This window comes from Solanum verrucosum, unplaced genomic scaffold (genome assembly GCF_900185275.1).
Source record: "Solanum verrucosum unplaced genomic scaffold, falcon-dt-bn FXZP01000228.1, whole genome shotgun sequence".
Taxonomy (NCBI): Eukaryota; Viridiplantae; Streptophyta; class Magnoliopsida; order Solanales; family Solanaceae; genus Solanum; species Solanum verrucosum.
Window position 1 is genome coordinate 1784723 of NW_026020210.1, and position 20520 is coordinate 1805242.

At 34.0% G+C, this 20520-nt stretch overlaps 1 protein-coding gene across 1 annotated transcript; it reads right to left on the bottom strand.

The window, feature by feature from the left end:
• Positions 1-3737: 3737 nt before the first annotated feature.
• LOC125830395 (heat shock 70 kDa protein) lies at positions 3738-5850 on the bottom strand. Its single transcript, XM_049509587.1, has one exon. The coding sequence runs from the start codon at positions 5688-5690 to the stop codon at positions 3738-3740; it is 1953 nt and encodes a 650-aa protein (XP_049365544.1). The 5' UTR covers positions 5691-5850.
• Positions 5851-20520: the final 14670 nt, after the last annotated feature.

The following is a 20520-nucleotide window of genomic DNA, read 5'->3' on the forward strand; positions in this document are numbered from 1 at the left end:
ATTTTGTTGTTCATGTAAAAAATTATATAAAACAATGCAAACAACTATTATAGAGAGTGTTCTTGTAATAGATAAAAGTTGGTGTACAATTTGAATTATAAAGTTCCCAACTAATGAGATTGCCCAAATACTAGTTTTTTCTAGTATTTGAGAATTTGAGTTATTTGCCAAATAATTAGAAATTGTATGGACAAACACTATTTACCAAATTTTTCCCCAAATTTTACTTGGGAAATCTATGGCCAAACGGGCCCTAAATAAATATACATAAAAAAAAAAAAAATTAATCATGTATAAACAGTGTAATTTACTACCGAAGGGAGGTTGGATGAACCCCTGGCCCTTACTAGCTCCACGCCCGGGGAGGGGGAGTGAGGAAGAAAGACAAATAATGCATCAACAATCTTAGAAAGCATGTTATAGCACAAGACTGCTCACTTACAGACATACAAATTTACAAACATAGTGGAACTTTTCATGGAAAGACAAATAGCAATACAAGAAGAAAAGAGAGTCTGAAAATGGCATTAGCAGTTGATGTGAAGATGAAGGGCTGCTTCAGGGATAACGCTGAACTTTTATAAGGACGCGCATGATGAAGATTGTTCGAACCTCCATTTGATCCCCTTCCTTTCTGTCCCTTCCCTACATGAGCTATCAAATGCTTAGTTTTTAACTCAAACTCGTTGCTATGTGTATCTAAATGGAATTTACCTCCTCTTCTTGCACTTGCACCCTCATTCTCTCTTTCTTGCAGTACTATAGCTACATGTTTTAAGATGTGAAAGCCTCTGTTTCTTGATTCATGAGAATTTTCATATGCCAAACTTGTTAAGACTAGAACACATAACAAGATTATGAAACAAGGAAGGAAGCCAATAGTTATTTTCATTGGATGAGCTAAAGGCCTTTGCTGGTCTGTGTGGTCTTTTCCTTTCTAAGTGGTGAGGGGGTTTTATGAGTAAGTTTTTAAGCTTAGCATCAAAGGGGATGGTGTTTATAAAACACAACTAAGGATGTGATCTAGAGGTTAATGAAACGAGTAAAAATTATAGAGAACCATGACTCAAATTCCAATACAGATAAATATACCTTGGTAAATAAAATAACTTGATACTAGCTTGTGTTGGAAGGTAATAGATACTCAATGGAATATTTGAGGTACACGTAAGCTAACCTAAAAACCGTTGATATAAAGGGAGAAAAAGAAGAAGAGAATATGATTTTCTTCTAAGTGATGCTATAGTTGCTTTAGCTCAACTTGATTTCTTTTCTTTTATGCCTAATAGCACAAGAAGATATTGTTCATCTCAACTTTCACATTGACATTCTGGCCTAACTATTATAAACAACTTAGCCACTGTTTATTTGATTTTGCTAAATATTTCATTGCAAAATCCAACTTAGCAAAACATTAGTAAAAACAATTGGAATCCTCTTTTAAATCCTAATAGAATATATTAAGGTTGTTAACTCCAGAATATCTTATCCGACAAGTCTCTATTGGTTGTTTTACTAGTTTCTGGAGAAAGTGAAGGAATATTGTCTGCTGTCTCTTCAAAAAGCTGAAATGACACTTGATAAATACTTTCGACTGTTGGAGGAGGGAGACGGCATATCTATTCATCTCTTGGGTGAGAATGAACAGATAAATTCAAAAGTTAAAGAGATCTTTTTCTTTTTTTTCCTAATGTTTGCCCATACGGACACTCATCTAATGCATATTTGCGTAGCATAAGATCCATTACTATTAGGATCTCATTTTTAAACTCTCATTCTTATAGAGTCATTGCAAGAAGAGAAATTTAAGCTGCGATAGCGAAACATTACTGTGGAGGTTATAGGGATCTTAATTGCTGATCGGGCTGGATGTCCTGATAATTCTCAGTTCAGTACTGGTTTCTTGGTGTTCTGAGAACGAACCAACAATCTTAAAATCCAATATTTATGATGTTGCTTACATGATCACCGAGATATTATGAACTCGATATCTTCTAAATGAATTAGGTGTGACTATTCATCAACTTGTGATCGTCCTGTGTGACAATATCCGATTGATCTAGTTATTTGTTATAAACCTACTCAACTTTAGCAAGCAAACATCTTCACTAAGTCATTGTCACAATAGGTAATATTAGAAATTTTAGGTGAAAATGAAGATAGACAAATATGCATCACCATTCTTAAAATGTATGTTACCACATACATCTTTTCACTTACAAAACACTACTACAACAGAACATGAAACCATTAACCTTAGAGAGTCACAAATCACAACAGCAGTAATACAAGAAGAAAAGAACACAATATGAAAATGGCATTGGTTGTTGATGTAAACATTGAAGGTTGTTTGAGGGATATTGCTGAATTTTTATTTGGTCGTGGCCGACGAAGTAAATCTGCACCACCATATGGTGCCCTTCCTCTCTGCACCTTTGTTACATCACCTATGGAATGCTTAGTTTTGATTCCAAACTTGTTATTCTCACCTATTGACACATGAGATTCTTCATATGCCATGCTTGTTAATAAGGCTAAAAAACATAACAGGATGATGAAACAAGGAAAGAGACCAATAGTTGTCATTTTCATTGATGGAGCTAAATGTGGAAGAGTAGTGATGGATATACAATAAAGTACTTGTGCCTACTCTTGATGATAAGCTAGCATTGGAGGGTGTTATATAGGATATATCATCTTCTAAATGTTACTTCCTTAGTCACAATTTAAGTCTCTTACTTTCCTTTCTGATATGTCTCAAAAAAAAATGTCTCTTTTTATAGTTATGTTTTCTAATTTCAACATTCTACACGACATGTTTAAGACAAAGAACTATACACATCTTTAATTCTAAAACCACAAAATGTAAGAAGTCTTCTTTTATTTCTTTTAACTTCGTGTCAAGTCACATTAAGACACTTGAAATTAGGACAAAGGGAGTAATTTCATATATGGTTGCTTTTGACTCACCTTCTAAGTTGTTTTTTTCTTTTTCGAGTCCCCCATCCACTACTTTTGGGTATATGGCCAACCAAATACTTCAGAAGTTCCCCACCATTTTAGCTTTGTCTATAAACAATCTAGTCATTGTGTATCCAATGGAGATTTCCCATATCGAATTATTCGGTGTTCGGTATTTCATATTTGTATAGAATTTTCTATTATAAGACACATAAAGCTGATTAAAGAGGAAATTAAAACTCTTCGCAGCAAAATAAATTTCATTCCAAGACTTGAACTCAAAACCTCTAATTAAAGTAAGAATGAAGCCAAATTTATATATTTATATGTTTATTTTTCTCTCGTAAAAGTGACTTTAGACCACTGATTATATTGAGCCGCCATCAGCTTAGAGAGGGAGACATGAAAATCTACCCATTCAAGAGAATATGATACTCTCATTTCCTTTCAAGAAAGTAATAATTAATTAGTTGATTAATTTTCACCAATCCAAGGGAATATGATGATTATGCCCTCATACTCATCTTAACAAATCTTATCATGTCCAGCTAAGACTCATTGAGCAGCATAAAAGATTGTTGTTCAATATAGGCCTTAAACCTGGAACCAATACACTTAGCAGACAGCTCACAAATAGTTCAATAGATTTGTTTTCTTTTTTTATTACATAACATAAAATATGAACCAATTTCTTTTACATTACATGTCACAATACTTGATATCTCAAAAACTTACATTGTGCTTATTTTATTTACTTAAATGTAGTGACACATTTGTTAATCAACTTCCTCAATTTTAGGCCCTGCACCACTGTTTCCAGTTCCATAATCAGCACTCCCTCCTCCCATTGGCACATCTCCACCAGCACCAGCACCACCTTGATACATTTTTCCAATAATTGGATTACACAACTTCTCCAACTCCTTCAATTTGTCTTCAAATTCATCTACTTCAGCCAATTGATTCCTATCCAACCATTCAATTGTTTCATCAACAGCTTTCTCAATCTTCTGCTTCTCTGAAGGATCCAACTTCCCTGATATTTTCTCATCCCTCACAGTATTCCTCATGTTATACGCGTAATTCTCTAACGCGTTCTTCACCTCCACCTTCCTCTTCATTGCCTCATCCTCAGACTTGTACCTCTCAGCTTCTTCAACCATTCTCTCAATCTCTTCTTTACTTAGCCTTCCTTTGTCATTTGTAATAGTAATCTTGTTCTTAACCCCAGCAGTCTTGTCCTCCGCCGACACATTGAGAATGCCATTAGCATCAATGTCGAAACAGACATTGATCTGTGGCACGCCTCTCGGGGCAGGTGGGATACCCTTTAGCTCAAACTTACCAAGAAGGTTGTTGTCCTTGGTTAAACATCTCTCTCCTTCATACACCTGAATTAACACAGCTGGTTGATTGTCAGAGTAGGTGGAAAAGATTTGCTCTTTCTTGGTTGGAATAGTAGTGTTTCTTGGAATCAAGACTGTCATTACACCACCAGCAGTCTCAATACCAAGACTGAGTGGAGTGACATCAAGAAGCAGCAAATCTTGAACCTTTTGATCACCTTCACCACTCAAAATTGCAGCTTGAACTGCAGCTCCATATGCCACAGCCTCATCAGGATTAATACTCTTACAAAGCTCCTTACCATTAAAGAAATCTTGTAACAATTGCTGCACTTTTGGTATCCTAGTAGAACCACCAACAAGAACCACATCATGAACTTGACTTTTATCCATCTTTGCATCCCTCAAACATTTCTCTACTGGCTCCATACACTTCCTAAACAAGTCCATATTCAGCTCCTCAAATCTAGCTCTTGTAATTGTAGCATAAAAATCAATTCCTTCATACAAAGAATCAACTTCAATTGTTGTTTGACTTGTTGATGACAGAGTCCTCTTAGCCCTCTCACAAGCAGTCCTCAACCTCCTCAAAGCCCTTGCATTACTAGTAATATCCTTCTTATGCTTCCTCTTGAATTCTTGCACAAAATGACTCACAAGCCTGTTATCAAAATCTTCACCACCTAAATGTGTGTCACCAGCAGTTGCCTTAACTTCAAAAATCCCTTCTTCAATTGTCAACAATGAAACATCAAAAGTTCCACCACCAAGATCAAAGATCAACACATTCTTTTCACCACCCTTTGAAGCCTTTTTATCCAAACCATAAGCAATTGCAGCTGCAGTAGGTTCATTAATAATCCTCATTACATTCAACCCTGCAATAGCACCAGCATCTTTAGTAGCTTGTCTTTGAGAATCATTAAAGTAAGCTGGAACAGTAACCACAGCATTCTTAACAGTTTGTCCCAAAAAAGCCTCAGCAGTTTCCTTCATTTTAATCAAAACCATAGAAGAAATCTCCTCTGGTGCAAACTGTTTCTCCTCATTCTTGAAATTAACAACAATCATAGGCTTGTCACCAGGTCCTGGAACAACCTTAAATGGCCAATGTTTCATGTCAGCCTGTACAGTTGGATCAGAGAAACGTCGACCGATAAGACGTTTAGCATCAAAGACAGTGTTTTGTGGATTCATAGCAACTTGATTCTTGGCTGCATCACCAATAAGTCTTTCAGTATCTGTGAATGCTACATAAGATGGAGTTGTTCTGTTGCCTTGATCATTTGGAATAATCTCTACACGATCGTTTTGCCATACACCAACACAACTATAAGTTGTTCCAAGATCAATGCCAATTGCTTTTCCTTCAGATTTAGCCATACTACAGATTCAAGAAACAAAAAGACTTGATCTTTTTTGACAGAGAATGTTTTTTTGTGCTTGTTTTTTGTTTGAATGGTGAAAAGGGTATTGCAATTGTGGGTATATATAGAATTTGGGGATGGATCGAGGGAATTCGAGTGAAGCATAGAAGGAGAAATTCATGATGGATTAGATAATGGATATGACTAGAGAGTTCTTGAAATAACTGATATAGAGTTCTGGAAAGAGCACAAAACTGATGACTTGTTAAAGTTAGGCTATGGAACTATTGGGCAAAATTTCAATAAAATGGTCATATGTTAGATAAATAACAAATATAATAGACATAGTACGGTTCTATAGCTATGACTTTGATAATTGTGCTCTATAACTATAGTTTTATTTGCTATAGAGATTGCGGTTTGTATATTTTTACCGTTTGTATATTTCACTTGAGAATATACAAATATAGTAAGATATATAAATTTTATATTTATACATTTAGGCATTTTTCAAAACTTCATTTGTATATTTTGCTTGCCAATATACAAACATGGTAATTTATTATGATTTTTTCATAAATCGTATACAAATAGGTAGGGTAAGCATATACAAAATTCTGGATTTATATAATCAGGAACCAAATTATACAAATTCTAGATTTATACAAATCAGGCGAGTAGCAAGAATTAAGGAAATTGTAGCCACAAATTACAATTTTCTTAAACTATAGCTATAGTACTTAATATAAGCTAAATGTTTGTTATTCAGTTATTCTATATAATTTTCCCTAGATTTTATAGATACTCCCTCTGTCTATTGTCCATTATACTATTTTGAGATGTCCAACAATATATATCTAGTTTATAAAATCAATGAATAATTTACAATTTTAGGTCTATTTTACCCTTGTTTACTACTTCTTAATCTATGTACCAAGCTAATAGTGGGCTTGTTGAATAAAGAGAGTAATATATATATGTAACGTATTATAATTATATAAATAGTTATGTAATGTATTGACATGGTATAAATAGTATGTCAAGCATGTATAAATGATGTATAATTATGTATCAATGATGTATATAAATTCATAAACATTATTTATAGTATATATTGCAACATTTCATCTTCCTCGATGTGTTTGAATTCTTTTTTTCAATTGTGATTAACTTAAATCTCGTCTAAGCAATTTCAAATTTTAGATATGAACTTCTTTTGATATTTCAAGTCTTTTGATATATTATTCACTCGAATTGATTTGATATTTATATTTTTAACAATAAAATGATATTATATATCACGATGTTTTTTAAAAAAAGTTAGAAAATTGTCTCCGTTTTTTTTTAAATTAAGAGGTAATTATTCACTTATTTAAGATCATTAACTAATCCTAAATTTTTTATGCAAGAAAATTACCATAATTTAGGATTATGAGCAACATGAAAATACAATGAATTTGATTGTAAATAAAAAGGATTTTCTGCACCCATGTATTGTGGTTTAAACTTTAATAAATAATCTTTTTGATTTTGAAAAAGAAATAACTTTGACAAAAGAGGACAAAACACTTTATGATGAATGTGAATTCAAATGACATCAACCAATCCATAATTAACAAAACAAAACATTAATAAGTAAATAATTTTTTAATGTCCAAAATAATTCCTACACTTCGCCTGCAACAAATAAGGTCGAATTATCATTTTTCGTATAAATAGTAATAGAATTATTTTGGATAAGAAATTTTTGTTGAATTTTTTTGTCACCAATAAAGTTACGTAAAATTTTGACTTGGTGGATATTTGTCTAATTCTACGTAATTTTACAGGTGATAAAAAAAACAACAAAAATAAATAGTGTATAATGAAGAAAAAGAAGGAAGAGAAGAAGCAGCCCTTTAATGACTGGAATAAGAAACGGAAGAAAATTCCATTTCGTTGAAAAAGAAGAGTGGTCGAATGACTGTAGTGAGTCATAAGTGAGGGTGAAAAATAAGAAGTAATAACTCAGTAAGTCTGGCAACGGAACCAGGAGGTGCCGGTTTCGGTACCGTTCCGTTCCGGTCCATTACCGGTCCGGTTCCGTTCCGGCCTGTACCGGTTAGTGCCGTTGTCTAGGGGGTCCGGGAGGGATTACGGGACGAAAACCGGATTTTACCGATTAGTCCCGGTCAGATAAATACCGGTTCCGATCCCGGTCCGTCCGGTTCGTCCTTTTTTAGAAAAAAAAATTTAAAAATTGAAAAATAGCCGTTGGAAGGCCGTCGGGTATTGGGCCCCACCCAACAGCTCTTTCACCCCATAACTCCCCAAAACACCCCCGCAAACTTTTTTTAATACCCCAAACTTCTAAAAACTACATTTTTATCCCTTTTTTTAAACTATAAATACCCCCAATCTTTCATTCTTTTCACTCACAAAAATATTATCTTCTACTCTCTCAACAACTCTCAAAAGTCTCAAGTCTCTAATCTCTTATTCTCTTTTAAATTACGAATTTAATATTAGTTTGAAAGATTTGGTGGATTACGAATTTGGTCTTTGGAGCTTCAAAATTCAACTTTCAATTTTCAGCTTTCGGTCATACAGGTCTACTTTTTTAAGTAGACGTTTGGTACATTCGTTCCAACTCACTTTTTATTTAGTTATTTATTTTTTTGCATTTAATTATTTATTTTGTGAGTAATTAGTCTCTAGTCTCTACTTATTTAGTTATTTATTTTTTACAACTTTGCATTACATTTTCGTATTATATATAATTTACTCAATTTTTATATTTGAATATGAATTCCGGTAAAAACAATGTTGACAAGGGTAAAACAACCATAGTTGATTCGTTCACTAATTTATGGAACTCAAAATTCAAGAAAAATAAAAAAAACTAGTAGTACTTCTAAATCTTAAACTAGAAAATCTTCTCAATTAAGAATAAATACGGAATATTATATGCATGTTAATGAAACTGTTTTTTAATATTGATAGTAATAGTGGATTAGATCCTTATCATGAACATTTACAACGAAGGTTTGGTAATTTTGATGAGTAATTACCTGAAGATGATGAACATCATAATGTTAATGATTATATTGATAATTTTGAATATGATGATGATGAAACTGAGCCAGTTACGGCTACTACTCCCACTCCCAGTCCCTCTCCCCCCCCCCCCCCGCTCCTAGTCCCGCTCCCTTTCGTTGTCCTGCCCGTTCCCCCCTACATCCTAGGCCTAAGGTAGAACGTGCTAAAAAATCAATTGTGTGGCAATTTATGACTCAGAATGAAGATAAAACACAAGTTATTTGTAATAAATGTAAACATAGAATGAATCATAAAACTATAGGAAAACAGGGTTGGACGGGACATTTGAGTAATCATTTAATGTCATGTTGTAAAAATGAATTTTTGCATGCTAAAGCTGTAGCCGAAGCTAAAAAGAATGGTACCACCCTTCCTGAAACTGTAGGAGTAGGGGGCTCTAATATGGTCCAAACACACTAAATCCTTCTGATGTTTCTGGCTCTAGTATACAACGGTCATATAGTAGAGAAAAAAATCTTGAAGAATTAGCTAAAATGATTGTTGTTATGGGTTTGCCATTTAGTTTTGCTGAAAATCTCGATTTTATTCATTATATTCAAATTGTGTATAATCCACATTTTAAAGGTTTTACTAGAAATACAATTAAAAAGGCTATCTTTGATTATCAAGCTCAACATTTTCAATATCGTCGTTGTTTATTTTATTATAATAATTATAAAATAGCTATTACTTCTGATATGGGCCGTAGTGTAAATGGTAATGATTATTTCAGTATTACTGCACATTCGATCGATGAAAATTGAATTATGCAAAAAAGAATTTTAAGTTATAAATGTTGTGAAATGCATAAAACCGGTAGTTATATAGCTCAAACAATTATAGATGTATTACAAAACTATGAAATTTGTGATAAAATAATTAGTGTCACCTTAGATAATGTTTCTAATAATACATCTGTTGTTGAAATACTAAAACTGTATCTTTGCCCTGTTTATATGTATCTTTGCCCTGTTTATATTGATGATTTTCATATTAGGTGTGTTGCACACATATATAATTTGATTGTTAGAGATGGTATAACAATGTATAATGATGGTTGCATAAAAGTTAAAATTGCATGTCATTTTATTTTTAAATGTCAAGTTAAATCTAGACGTAAAGATTTTGAAAATCGTTGTTGTGAATTTAATCATCCACCTAGAAAAATACCAAAATCAGTGTGTACTGATGGAATTCTTTATTTGAAATGCTTCAAGTCGCTTATGAATATAGGAAACCTTTACAAATGGTTTGGAATGCTCATAATTCAAATATGACCTATAGACTTGATGATAATGATTGGAATGACGTAAAAGAACTTATAGAATTCTTAAAAGTTTTTTAGTTAACTACAAAAAAAATATCTGCACATTATTATCCAACTATTTGCTCTGTTTTACCTAATATTTGTGTTATTTCTAGTAAATTTTATAAATTCAAAAATAAACCAAGATTTGAAGAATCTGTAAAGAAAATGATTGAAAATTTTAAAAAATATTTTATTCCTATTCCTCAAATTTATTTAACCGCTTGTTTGTTAAACACACATTACAAAGATGAAGGTGCATCACGAATGGTTGATAAAATATATTTTAATTTGGGTATTGAAGATGATGAAACACCTAGTTGTCAAGAAGTTAAAGATAGTATAAAAATTGAAGCTAGAAAATTGTATGACTTATATAATTCTAATAGAATGAATATAATACGTAATGAAGAACCTCAAAGTTCTAGGTGTAGATATAATGAAGATGATTTTGATGATATGATAGATTGTTATCTTGAACTTTCTCATAATGATATAAATGATTTTGATGCATATATTAATCAAAATACAAAACCTACTACTGATCTTCTAGAATGGTGGAGCAATCGCGGCAAGGGATTTCCAAAACTTCAACCGGTTGCTCGAGATGTGTTAGCTATTCAAGCATCTTCAGTAGCTTCGGAAGGCGCTTTTAGTGCAACAAGATTTCAAATTGGAGAGCATAGATATTCATTAGCAGCGGATAGCTTGGAGATATCGGTACTATTTAGAGATTGGATTAATGGCGAGAGAAGGAGTTATGGTCGTCCAGCTTTACCGACCAAATTTGAAAATGATATTGATGAAATGATGCAAGATTTTAGTGACGGCGGCATTGATGCATTGGAGGAACTATCTAATCAACCAATTCCAAATCATGTTACTAGAGAAATGTTAAATGATTTAAGAAAAGATTTCCTTGGTAGCATGAACTATTAAATTTAAATGTCTATTAGTATGAGTATGATAATTGAGGTCTAATTCAAACAGAAATCTTCCTAGAAGATGGCTGTGTAGATTAGATCTTTTAATACTCTACTAATATTTTGTAACTCAAATTGAACTATTTAATTAATATTAATAAAACTATAGGCTATTCGCCTTAATTTTTTTATTTTATTGTCTTCAACTTTTATAACTTTTAAAGTTTGAAATTTAAACTTTTAAAATTTGAAATTTAAACTTTTATAACTTTTGAAGTTTAAAATTTAAATTTTTAAACTTTAAAAGTTTGAAAATTTGAAATTTATACTTTAAAAATTTGAAATTTAAATTTTCAACTTTTAAAGTGTGAACTAAACTTTTATACTTTTAAAGTTTAAAATTTAAATTTTTAAAGTGTGAAATTTAAACTTTTATAGTTTTAAAGTTTGAAATTTAAATTTTCAAACTTTTAAAGTGTGAAATTTAAACTTTTATACTTTTAAAGTTTGAAAGTTTGTATTTTAAACTTTAAAAGTTTAAAAATATATAAATTTTTAACTTTAAAATTATAAAAGTTTTAATATTATTTGATTAATGTTCCTAATTTTTAATTTTAATAAGTAATTTTTGTTTTTAAAAAAATGTAGCCGTTGGACCCGATTTCCGGTCCGGTTCGGTCCCGATACGGTACCGGGACGAGCGGATATACATATATTTTTCTGAAACTATTGGGTCTGGTCCGTCCCGATTTCGGTACGGTTTCACCATGTGGTACCCGGTTCCGTTCCGGTTTTGGTCCGCCCCGATCCGGTAGTCCCGCTACCGGTTCCGTTGCCAACCATAGTAATAAGTGATAACTAGATTATTTTGGGTAAATATTTTTGACCTAATAGACATCTCGTAAAAATTGGGATTCTCATGTAATTGTACATGTGGCAATTTTTTTAAACAAAAATGACCGTGTGTATATGTAATGTATTGATATTGTATAAATTGTACATAGTTGTATATATGATGTATAACTATGTACTAAAGATGTATATACACTATTTATATCATTTTTTTGTAACTTTTTATATCATATTTATACATTGCAAAAGTTTATCTTACTCAACTAGTTGACATTTTTTTTTCAATCTCGACCAACTCAAATTTCCTCTAAACAGTCCCAAATTTTAGATATGAACTCATCTTAATATTTCGAGCATTTTGATATATAATTCACTCAATACGATTTATGTTTGCGGCAAGTCAAATTTACAATTTGAGCTTCAAAGTTCTTCAATGACAGATTTCAATGGATATGTAACACCTCAGAAATTGGAAGTTGAGTTTGAAATGAAAAGTTGCAGAAAAGTGATCTAGTGTCAGTTTTTACGAATCAGTCTACGATTCATAGGAAGTTTTACGGTCTGTAGAAGTGAGTCGGAAAAATGACCTTGAAATTTTAAAGAATGTTAAGTCCTAGATGATGGTCTACAGTTTGACAGGACGAGCCTAAAGATTTTCTGCGGATCGTAGGAAGTGCCCGCCAGACTTAGTGATTTTTGAGATCTCAGATTCTATAGATGATTTGTACAAAACTCATAGAAAGTGTTACGAGTCGTAGAAGGCAAATCGTGGAAAGTGTTTGGACTTGGAAGATTTTCGGTACATTGAATTCTATGGGTGATGTCTACGAGTTGTTGACACACAATTTTGGACCTCCACAATATATATTAATCATCGAGTTTCTTAAATTCCAAACGATTTGAAATAATTGACTTTGTAAAGTTCAAAATATTTTTCAAGTTACTTTTAATCAATTCTATCATTTTTATAATTTTTATGTAATATATATGTATATTTTATAAACATTTCGAAAATCATCTCAAAAAGATTTTAAACTTTTAGTAAGTATTTAATTAAATTAGTTTAGTATAAATTATAGTTATAATTTTGAGTTATTTAAATTAGTCAGTTTATAATTAAGTTAATTATTTTATTTCGTCAAAATTAAGAAGCTCATTAATTAATTTCTATTAATTTGTCTTCTTTAGTTTTAGTCGAATTACCAACTAAACTCGTTCGGCTAAATATTTAATTCAATTTGGCTACAATTTCAACTTAAATTGGTCATGGTGGTAATTCAATAGTTATTTCATAATTTACAAAGATAGCCATTCCTAGCTTAAGTTCCAATGCTTTTAAGACCAAATTTTTGGGCTGAATTCAATTTCCCAGCCAACCCCTTTTTTGCCTTCATCAGCCCGCCAATTTCCAGCCCACATTCCAATTCAAAACAAGCCCATTTCATATCTAACCCAATTCCAATTACTTTCCCAAAGGAACCCAATTACATTGCATACAACAACTTACAACATGTACCAACCGACCTATTCCAAGAAAACGACAGGCAGCAGTACCAAACAACTAGACCCCTATGTTTTTCGTTCTTCTTTCTTCCTCCAACAGAGACCAAAACACGAAATCCAGAACCTCCAGCAGTCCAGATCGAAACAACCCAGAAAATTGACCCAGTCCATTTTCTTTCCTTCCCAACGTTAACAAAGAAGTGTCAAAGCAGCGTCAATTCCCAACGTCAAATCAGCAGTCAAACGGCAGAATCCCCGGAAAAGCAACCGCATCTGTCCTCCCCAACTCGTTCCAGTCTTACCAGTCGCGTCCAATCGCCCTTGTGGCTACGAGATGACGACACGTCAAGCACAAGGGAGATTGGGATGAATCGAAGCCGTCCACGCTGCTCCCGTCCAGATTTTCTAGGATTTTGGACGAAATCTCATACAAAACCCAGTTATTCTCTGGTCCTGGTGAAGATTTTGAATTTGGGAATTTGTGGAGAATTCTGATTCTACCCTCGTTCTCACTTGAATTTTCGTCCCTCAACACCCAAATGAACCCCAATTTTTCCCATCTATATAAATCCATTTTATTTCACCAAAGAAAAAAATAATAATAATAATTTGAAGGGAAATACGGGAAAAGGGATTAAGCAAAAGTAAAAATACACTCAAAAAGCAACCGCATCTGTCCTCACCAACTCGTTCCAGTCTTATCAGTCGCGTCCAATCGCCCTTGTGGCTACGAGATGGCGACACGTCAAGCACAAGGGAGATTGGGATGAATCGAAGCCGTCCACGCTGCTCCCGTCCAAATTTTCTAGGATTTTGGACGAAATCTCATACAAAACCCAGTTATTCTCTGGTCCTGGTGAAGATTTTGAATTTGGGAATTTGTGGAGAATTCTGATTCTACCCTCGTTCTCACTTGAATTTTCGTCCCTCAACACCCAAATGAACCCCAATTTTTCCCATCTATATAAATCCATTTTATTTCACCAAAGAAAAAAATAATAATAATAATTTGAAGGGAAATACGGGAAAAGGGATTAAGCAAAAGTAAAAATACACTCAAAATACATTCCCGAATAGTGAAGAAAACTCGTTCAGGATTTTAGTTTCGTGTCCTGTAGTGTTGTCCGTTCCTCTGCTCAAGTTTCTCGTCCTGTTCGCTGCACAAAGAAGGTAAACTTCTTTCATTCCAATTCATATATACATTTATCTTGTCTGTTCAACAACTTTCTCAATTGGTCATTGCCTATTGGTTAATATACATATATTTTTTTGCATAGATTTATTTAATTCAATGTATTCATTTGTATGTTAGTTAAGTATTGTATATACGTGTATTGAAGTATTTTTATTTTCTCACTTAGTTATTGCCTGTTGATAGTATCCATGTTTTGTTTTGTATATTTAGCTAATATTCAGGTATTTTTGTATGTATATATGTTAAATCAATGTGTTCATCTATATTGCTCATTGGTTGATATTCGTGCATTTTTGTATATATTTAGTTAATAGCCATTATATATATAAAATAAATGTATTCATTTGTATGTTAATTAACTATATTGTATTTATTTATTTTAGTATTTATATTCCTAACTTAGTATTTACGTTTAGATTATCCACTATCATCTAATAGCAATAACATAAGCTCGCTTATAATAAATTATAAATTAATAAGTTGTATATGAAAGGTTTCTTTTTGGCATATAAAACTGGCCATTAGTTCATACAAATATGTATATGTTTTATTCATAACGATTTTTATATCTGGTTATTTATTTATTAAATAAATAAACAAAAATACTCCATAAGCAAAAACTTTTTAATAGGTAACTATGTGTTGTTAATTTAATAATAGGAAGGCAAGAGTTTGAGGGGAGCAAGCAAAGGAAAGTCAGTTACAATAATAAAAAATCACCTTATTTAGTGCATTACAATTAAAACTATATCAATGTATTTTATTTAAAAAAAAAAAAAAACAAACTAGTGATACTTTAAATATAGCAAGATTATGACATAAACTATAGTCATTTTTAGTAAATATCATATTTATAACTATACAAATTTAATAACCCTAAAATTATCGTCATTTTGTAAGTTGCTTTTTTTATTATTATTATTATTTTTATTTTTATTTTATTTTTTTTATGAGCTCATTTGTTTCTTTTATGGGGATACTAGATTTATATGTCGATTAACAATAATTATATTTTATAACTCACTATGACTCAAATTGACTCTTACAATGCTTACATTTTTATGCATGTGAAATCTGTCCGAGTTCACTACGAACTCCTATCTTCTTCTTGCATCTCGGGAGAGCCGTAAAGGCTCAAATTTCCTTTCGAGTCAATCGTCTATGAAAATCGATGAACAGGTCCTGAAGCCTGAACATATGCATCGAATCGGAGAGTTGAAGGAATTGGGCCAAAAGCCCACTTTTATTTCTAAAAAGTTGTATTTTATTACTTTTGGGCCTAAGCCCTTTGCAGTTTAATTATTATTATTTGATAGATGTTAGGACAGGTATCAAGAGAGAAATTGTGCCACAAACCCAATACTATTAGTCTAGGACAGGTGTGGAAATGGGCCTAAGGCCCAAAGTAGAAATTAGGCCCAAGTACTAGCCCAGACGAACAAATTCAGACTTGGGCCCAAATCATTTTTCCCTATTTCCTTTATTTATTATTATGTGTTTTATGTGTTTATTTAATTTCGAGGTTTCAAAAATTCAACTCCCCAAAAGATAACCATTTTGAAGTAAATGTTTAAAATTAAGCAAATGTTTTACTATTCACTTAGACGAGCGTGCTTATCTTTTAAATAAATTAGCCAATTAATTAATTGTCAAATAACCGCATTAACGGGTGTTCTAGGTGCTTTTAAAACCCTTCCTAGGACATTAATAAGGACCTCGAACCCCTTTAAAGTTTTCATCAGATTTCTGTTTTAGTCTTTTGAAAACAACAGTTTTTCTTGATTTTTCTTAAAAATTAAGTAGCGACTCTAAAATCAGTTCTAGTCTATTTTTTAAATAAAACACGAGTCATAAAAAGGATGAGGACCCGTAAAAGGTTCTCGTAGAAGTTGTTCAAGATTTTGGTCCCCAGTACTTGACTCTATGGTTGACTAGGACGTTCCGTAGAAAGTCTTATGGGCCGTAGGTGTCACGACCCGATTTCTCGAATCATGATGGCACTTACTATACCATACCAGTAGGTAAGCCAACCCGAAACCCAGAACATCAAGCAATGAGTGTAAGGGTAGAAACTAGCGGAAACAATAAACTAAACAAGGACAACAAAGTGAAAGCAAACCAAAATAAATATATACAAAAATCCCTCCCAGAACCTGAAAGTCACTAGTACAGAGTTATCTAATAAAAAGTACAAGTCCCAAAAGTGGACCACAACAGAGCGTGTCTCAAAAACAACAAGACTAGCTAAACCAAAAGAAGGAGGCAGAACAAACCCAAAACGCCAAGTGATCACCCTCGTCTCCGAGTCACAACTACAAAAGAAGGCTGGAACTACTCACCGCTGATAACTGGTACTGGGACCTGCATCACGAAATAGATGCAGAGCGTAGCATGAGTACCAAAACAATAGGTACTCAGTAGGCATCATAGGCCGACTGAGCAAAAAGGGGTAAAAACAATATGAAAGGATAGAATCTAGACACAGAGAGGTCAAAGCGGATACGAAATGAAAGCACATGAGCATACCAGAAATAAACTAAGTACAACTAAACTAAACCTAACTGGACCCTCATAAGCCCAGAAGGTACACTCGTGCGCAAGTTCAAATAAAACCTTAACGGACCCCCATAAGCCCGACAGGTACATAGAAAAGCTAAGTCTACTGAGAAAGAAGAAAGTCGGGCTCCCAGCCCAAAGTAACTAAGAAAATCCATCAGACTCCACCCAGCCAGCAGTGCATTCCCAGCCTAGCTAGAAAGAGTGAACCTAGGGGGCACCCAACCAAACAGTCCACTCCCAGCCCAGCTAGAAAGAGGGACCCGTGAGTGAGATAGATATCACGAGTCGTCCTACCATGTAGTCAGCTCCCAGCCCAGCTAGAAAGAGGGACCCGTGAGTGAGATAGATATCACGAGTCGTCCTACCATGTAGTCAGCTCCCAGCCCAGCTAGAAAGAGCAACCTGGGGACACCCAACCAGCAGCACACTCCCAACCCAGCTATAAAGAGAGGCCCGGGGGCGATTGCCAATATCACCGAGTCTACCCAACCAGCGATATGCTTCCAGCCCAGCTAGAAAGAACGACCCCAGGGCTGATGGTATCTCCAATAGGATCCAATCCAACAACAAACACCATGGAACATCGTCCACTCTAAGAATCACATAAAAGGCTCCAAGCCTATACTATCTCAATCCCGCGCCTCTAGTGATGCACCGGACCTTCGAGAATGCGTCGAAACCGCAGAATGAGAGGGAGAAAATACATAAGTACAACAAGCAGCGATAACGCCTAATCTAAGGCTCAAACTATCAGACTCAATTCTGCTACTCCAGTCTACAAGGAGCTAAGTCATCCGAACGACGTCGGCAGAAAGTCAAGGCTATCCAGCCTACTCGAGTCATAAGGCTACCCTAACCTTGATAAGGACATCATTCTTACAGTTAAGGATGAACAAGGCATGCAACACATAGCATACAAACGTACAATAATATTTAGCACATAAGCATGCAACTCTACTAAATCGGTTAACATGATACTACACCCGAATATGGCTAATCGATCCTAACATGAGGTATCTAATCAAAGTAAGGTAGGAAACTGGTACCCACCCAAATTCACTCTAATCGACATGTTTTTACACAATTAAGCTCAATCTAAAAGAAAGGAAGTCGTAGCCTACCTTAAGGCTAACCGTGCGCGCTCCAAATCACTTTACCGAAGTTTTTCCTTCCCGAACTACCCTTGAACGCTGTCACTCTATCAAATATAGGATCACAACGTTAGTACGGTCGTTTAGACACCAAAATCACAACAAACGAAGATGGGTTAATTTTGGAGTCACAACGAAAATCATGGAACCCGCACCGAACTATCTAAAATTGACTCCGTCAAGAGACCCTAAATAGCCCAAACTTGTGTTCCAAAATGGAACACAATTCAAGGCTCGAAACATAGCAAAAACCAACAAGCAAGAAAACCACACTTTAATCAACTTAAAAGAAAACAACAGCAGTCTAAACACGGAATTAATGAGAATCGAAAAGTTTCCACCACTCATTGAACACTTTACGAGGTAGACACGATAATTCCCAACATCGGACTTCGAATCACCCAAAACCGAGTTAAAATGAGTGAGATATGACCAAAACAAGAATGCCAAAAACAAAGGCTCGAAAAAGGGTACAACAGTCAGGTTAATCACGAAATTACCTTGAACTATGCGCTCGACAACTTCTGAACACTCTACAGCGAAGCCACCGAGAATATGAAGCTCCCGCACTTCGAATCACCTAAATCGGTTGAGAGATGAGGGTTTTAAGTTTGGAAAAGTTGGCTGGTATATCTGCATTTATAGCAGATATTTCTGCAATTTTTTTCCAAAACATAAAAACTCTAACGGGGTGCTCCAAACTCATTCGGAATCCCGTGCACGCAAACGAGACATGCAATAATACCAAATTTGATATTCCGGATTCAATGGCGCAGTCGAAATTTCCATACAAGGTCATCTTGATAAAAAGTGGGTCCCACACCCAAATGTCATTTTAAGTCAAAAACTACAAAAGGGCTCGAAAAAATATCAAAAACCTCGGGACACAAAAGAAGGGTCAATCTAGACCAAACTCAACATTCTGGAGCTAATCGCACTGACGAAATTCTCATCCAAGTGCGTTTACTCAGAATGTTGACTAAAGTCAAAATTAGGCTTAAACTTAAAGTTAAAACGCCTAATCGCACCGACTCACACTGAAAACCTCGGGAGTCATGCCGACCATGCTTCTAGCCTAAAATGACCCTTCCAGAGCTGATGGAATCGTCAGAATTGGATTCTGATGTCATCTTCTTGAACTTTTGATCGAAAATGATCGTTCAAGGTTCATAAGCTCCAAAAACACAAACTCGCACAAAAGCCAAACGAACGACTAGGTGACCGAACTGTCAGTCCCAGAAAGTCATAAATGACTTGGGATCGCTATAGGAACGCTCTAAACAACACACAGAAGGCAAAACACAGAAATGACCAGAAGGGTCATTACAGTAGGTCTTCTGCTAGATTTTAATTAAGGGTGTTTTGGTCTTTTCCTACTCATTTAATCCCTAAATTAAGTTGTTTTGACCCTATAAGTATAACTACCCCTATAACTGTTTTTACCCTTCAAGGGTAAAAACTAGGGTTTCAAAGGCTTCAAGGATCTTTGCTATTGATTTTAGGGATTTGATTACCCAACTTATGTGGGAACTTCACCCATGAATTTCTTTCACTGGGTCCCAAAGAATACTCAATTCTCCAATTGATTTTCACCCAATTCTTAGGGTTTTATGTTCAATCTGCATGGGTTCAATTCATTATGCTTTTATGGCTTATATTCAATCTTATTATGCATGATTTGACTCAATTATATGATTTTCAATTGATTTTATATGAATTACATATGCCTATTTTATTATGAATGATGATTATGAATCTATGCATGTTTTATGAAGTTGATGATTTATGACTAAATGATGCTTTTAAAATAAAGTGTTAATGATTTGTGAAAAGTTTTCTCACATTTGAATGGAATCATGATTTAGATGCTTAGGAAAGTAAGTGTCTTGATATGAATTCATGATTTGAAGAGAGCTACTCTAAATATGAACTTATCATGGTTGAATTTATAGTCTTTAATTGTTGCATTTTCAAGTATTTTGATATGATTATGATTATGCCTTTTTGGTTGGGATTTGCTTAGCACTGAAAGGACTTTGTAATGGAGGTCTTACTGCTAGAAGATATTAGGTCTTTAGTAGCAATTCTCTTGTCCCAAACTGCGTGCCTCGTAGGATTGTCTTAAATGACCTAGCTAGTGGATCCACTTTAGCATTAAGAATGATACGGAGTACTACCTTGGCAAGTAGGCTCTCTCTTTTTGGTGTGAGGGTTGCACTGAATTACATGTTATATCTCACATGATTTTATTGTCGGTTAACGATAAATATCCCACAAAT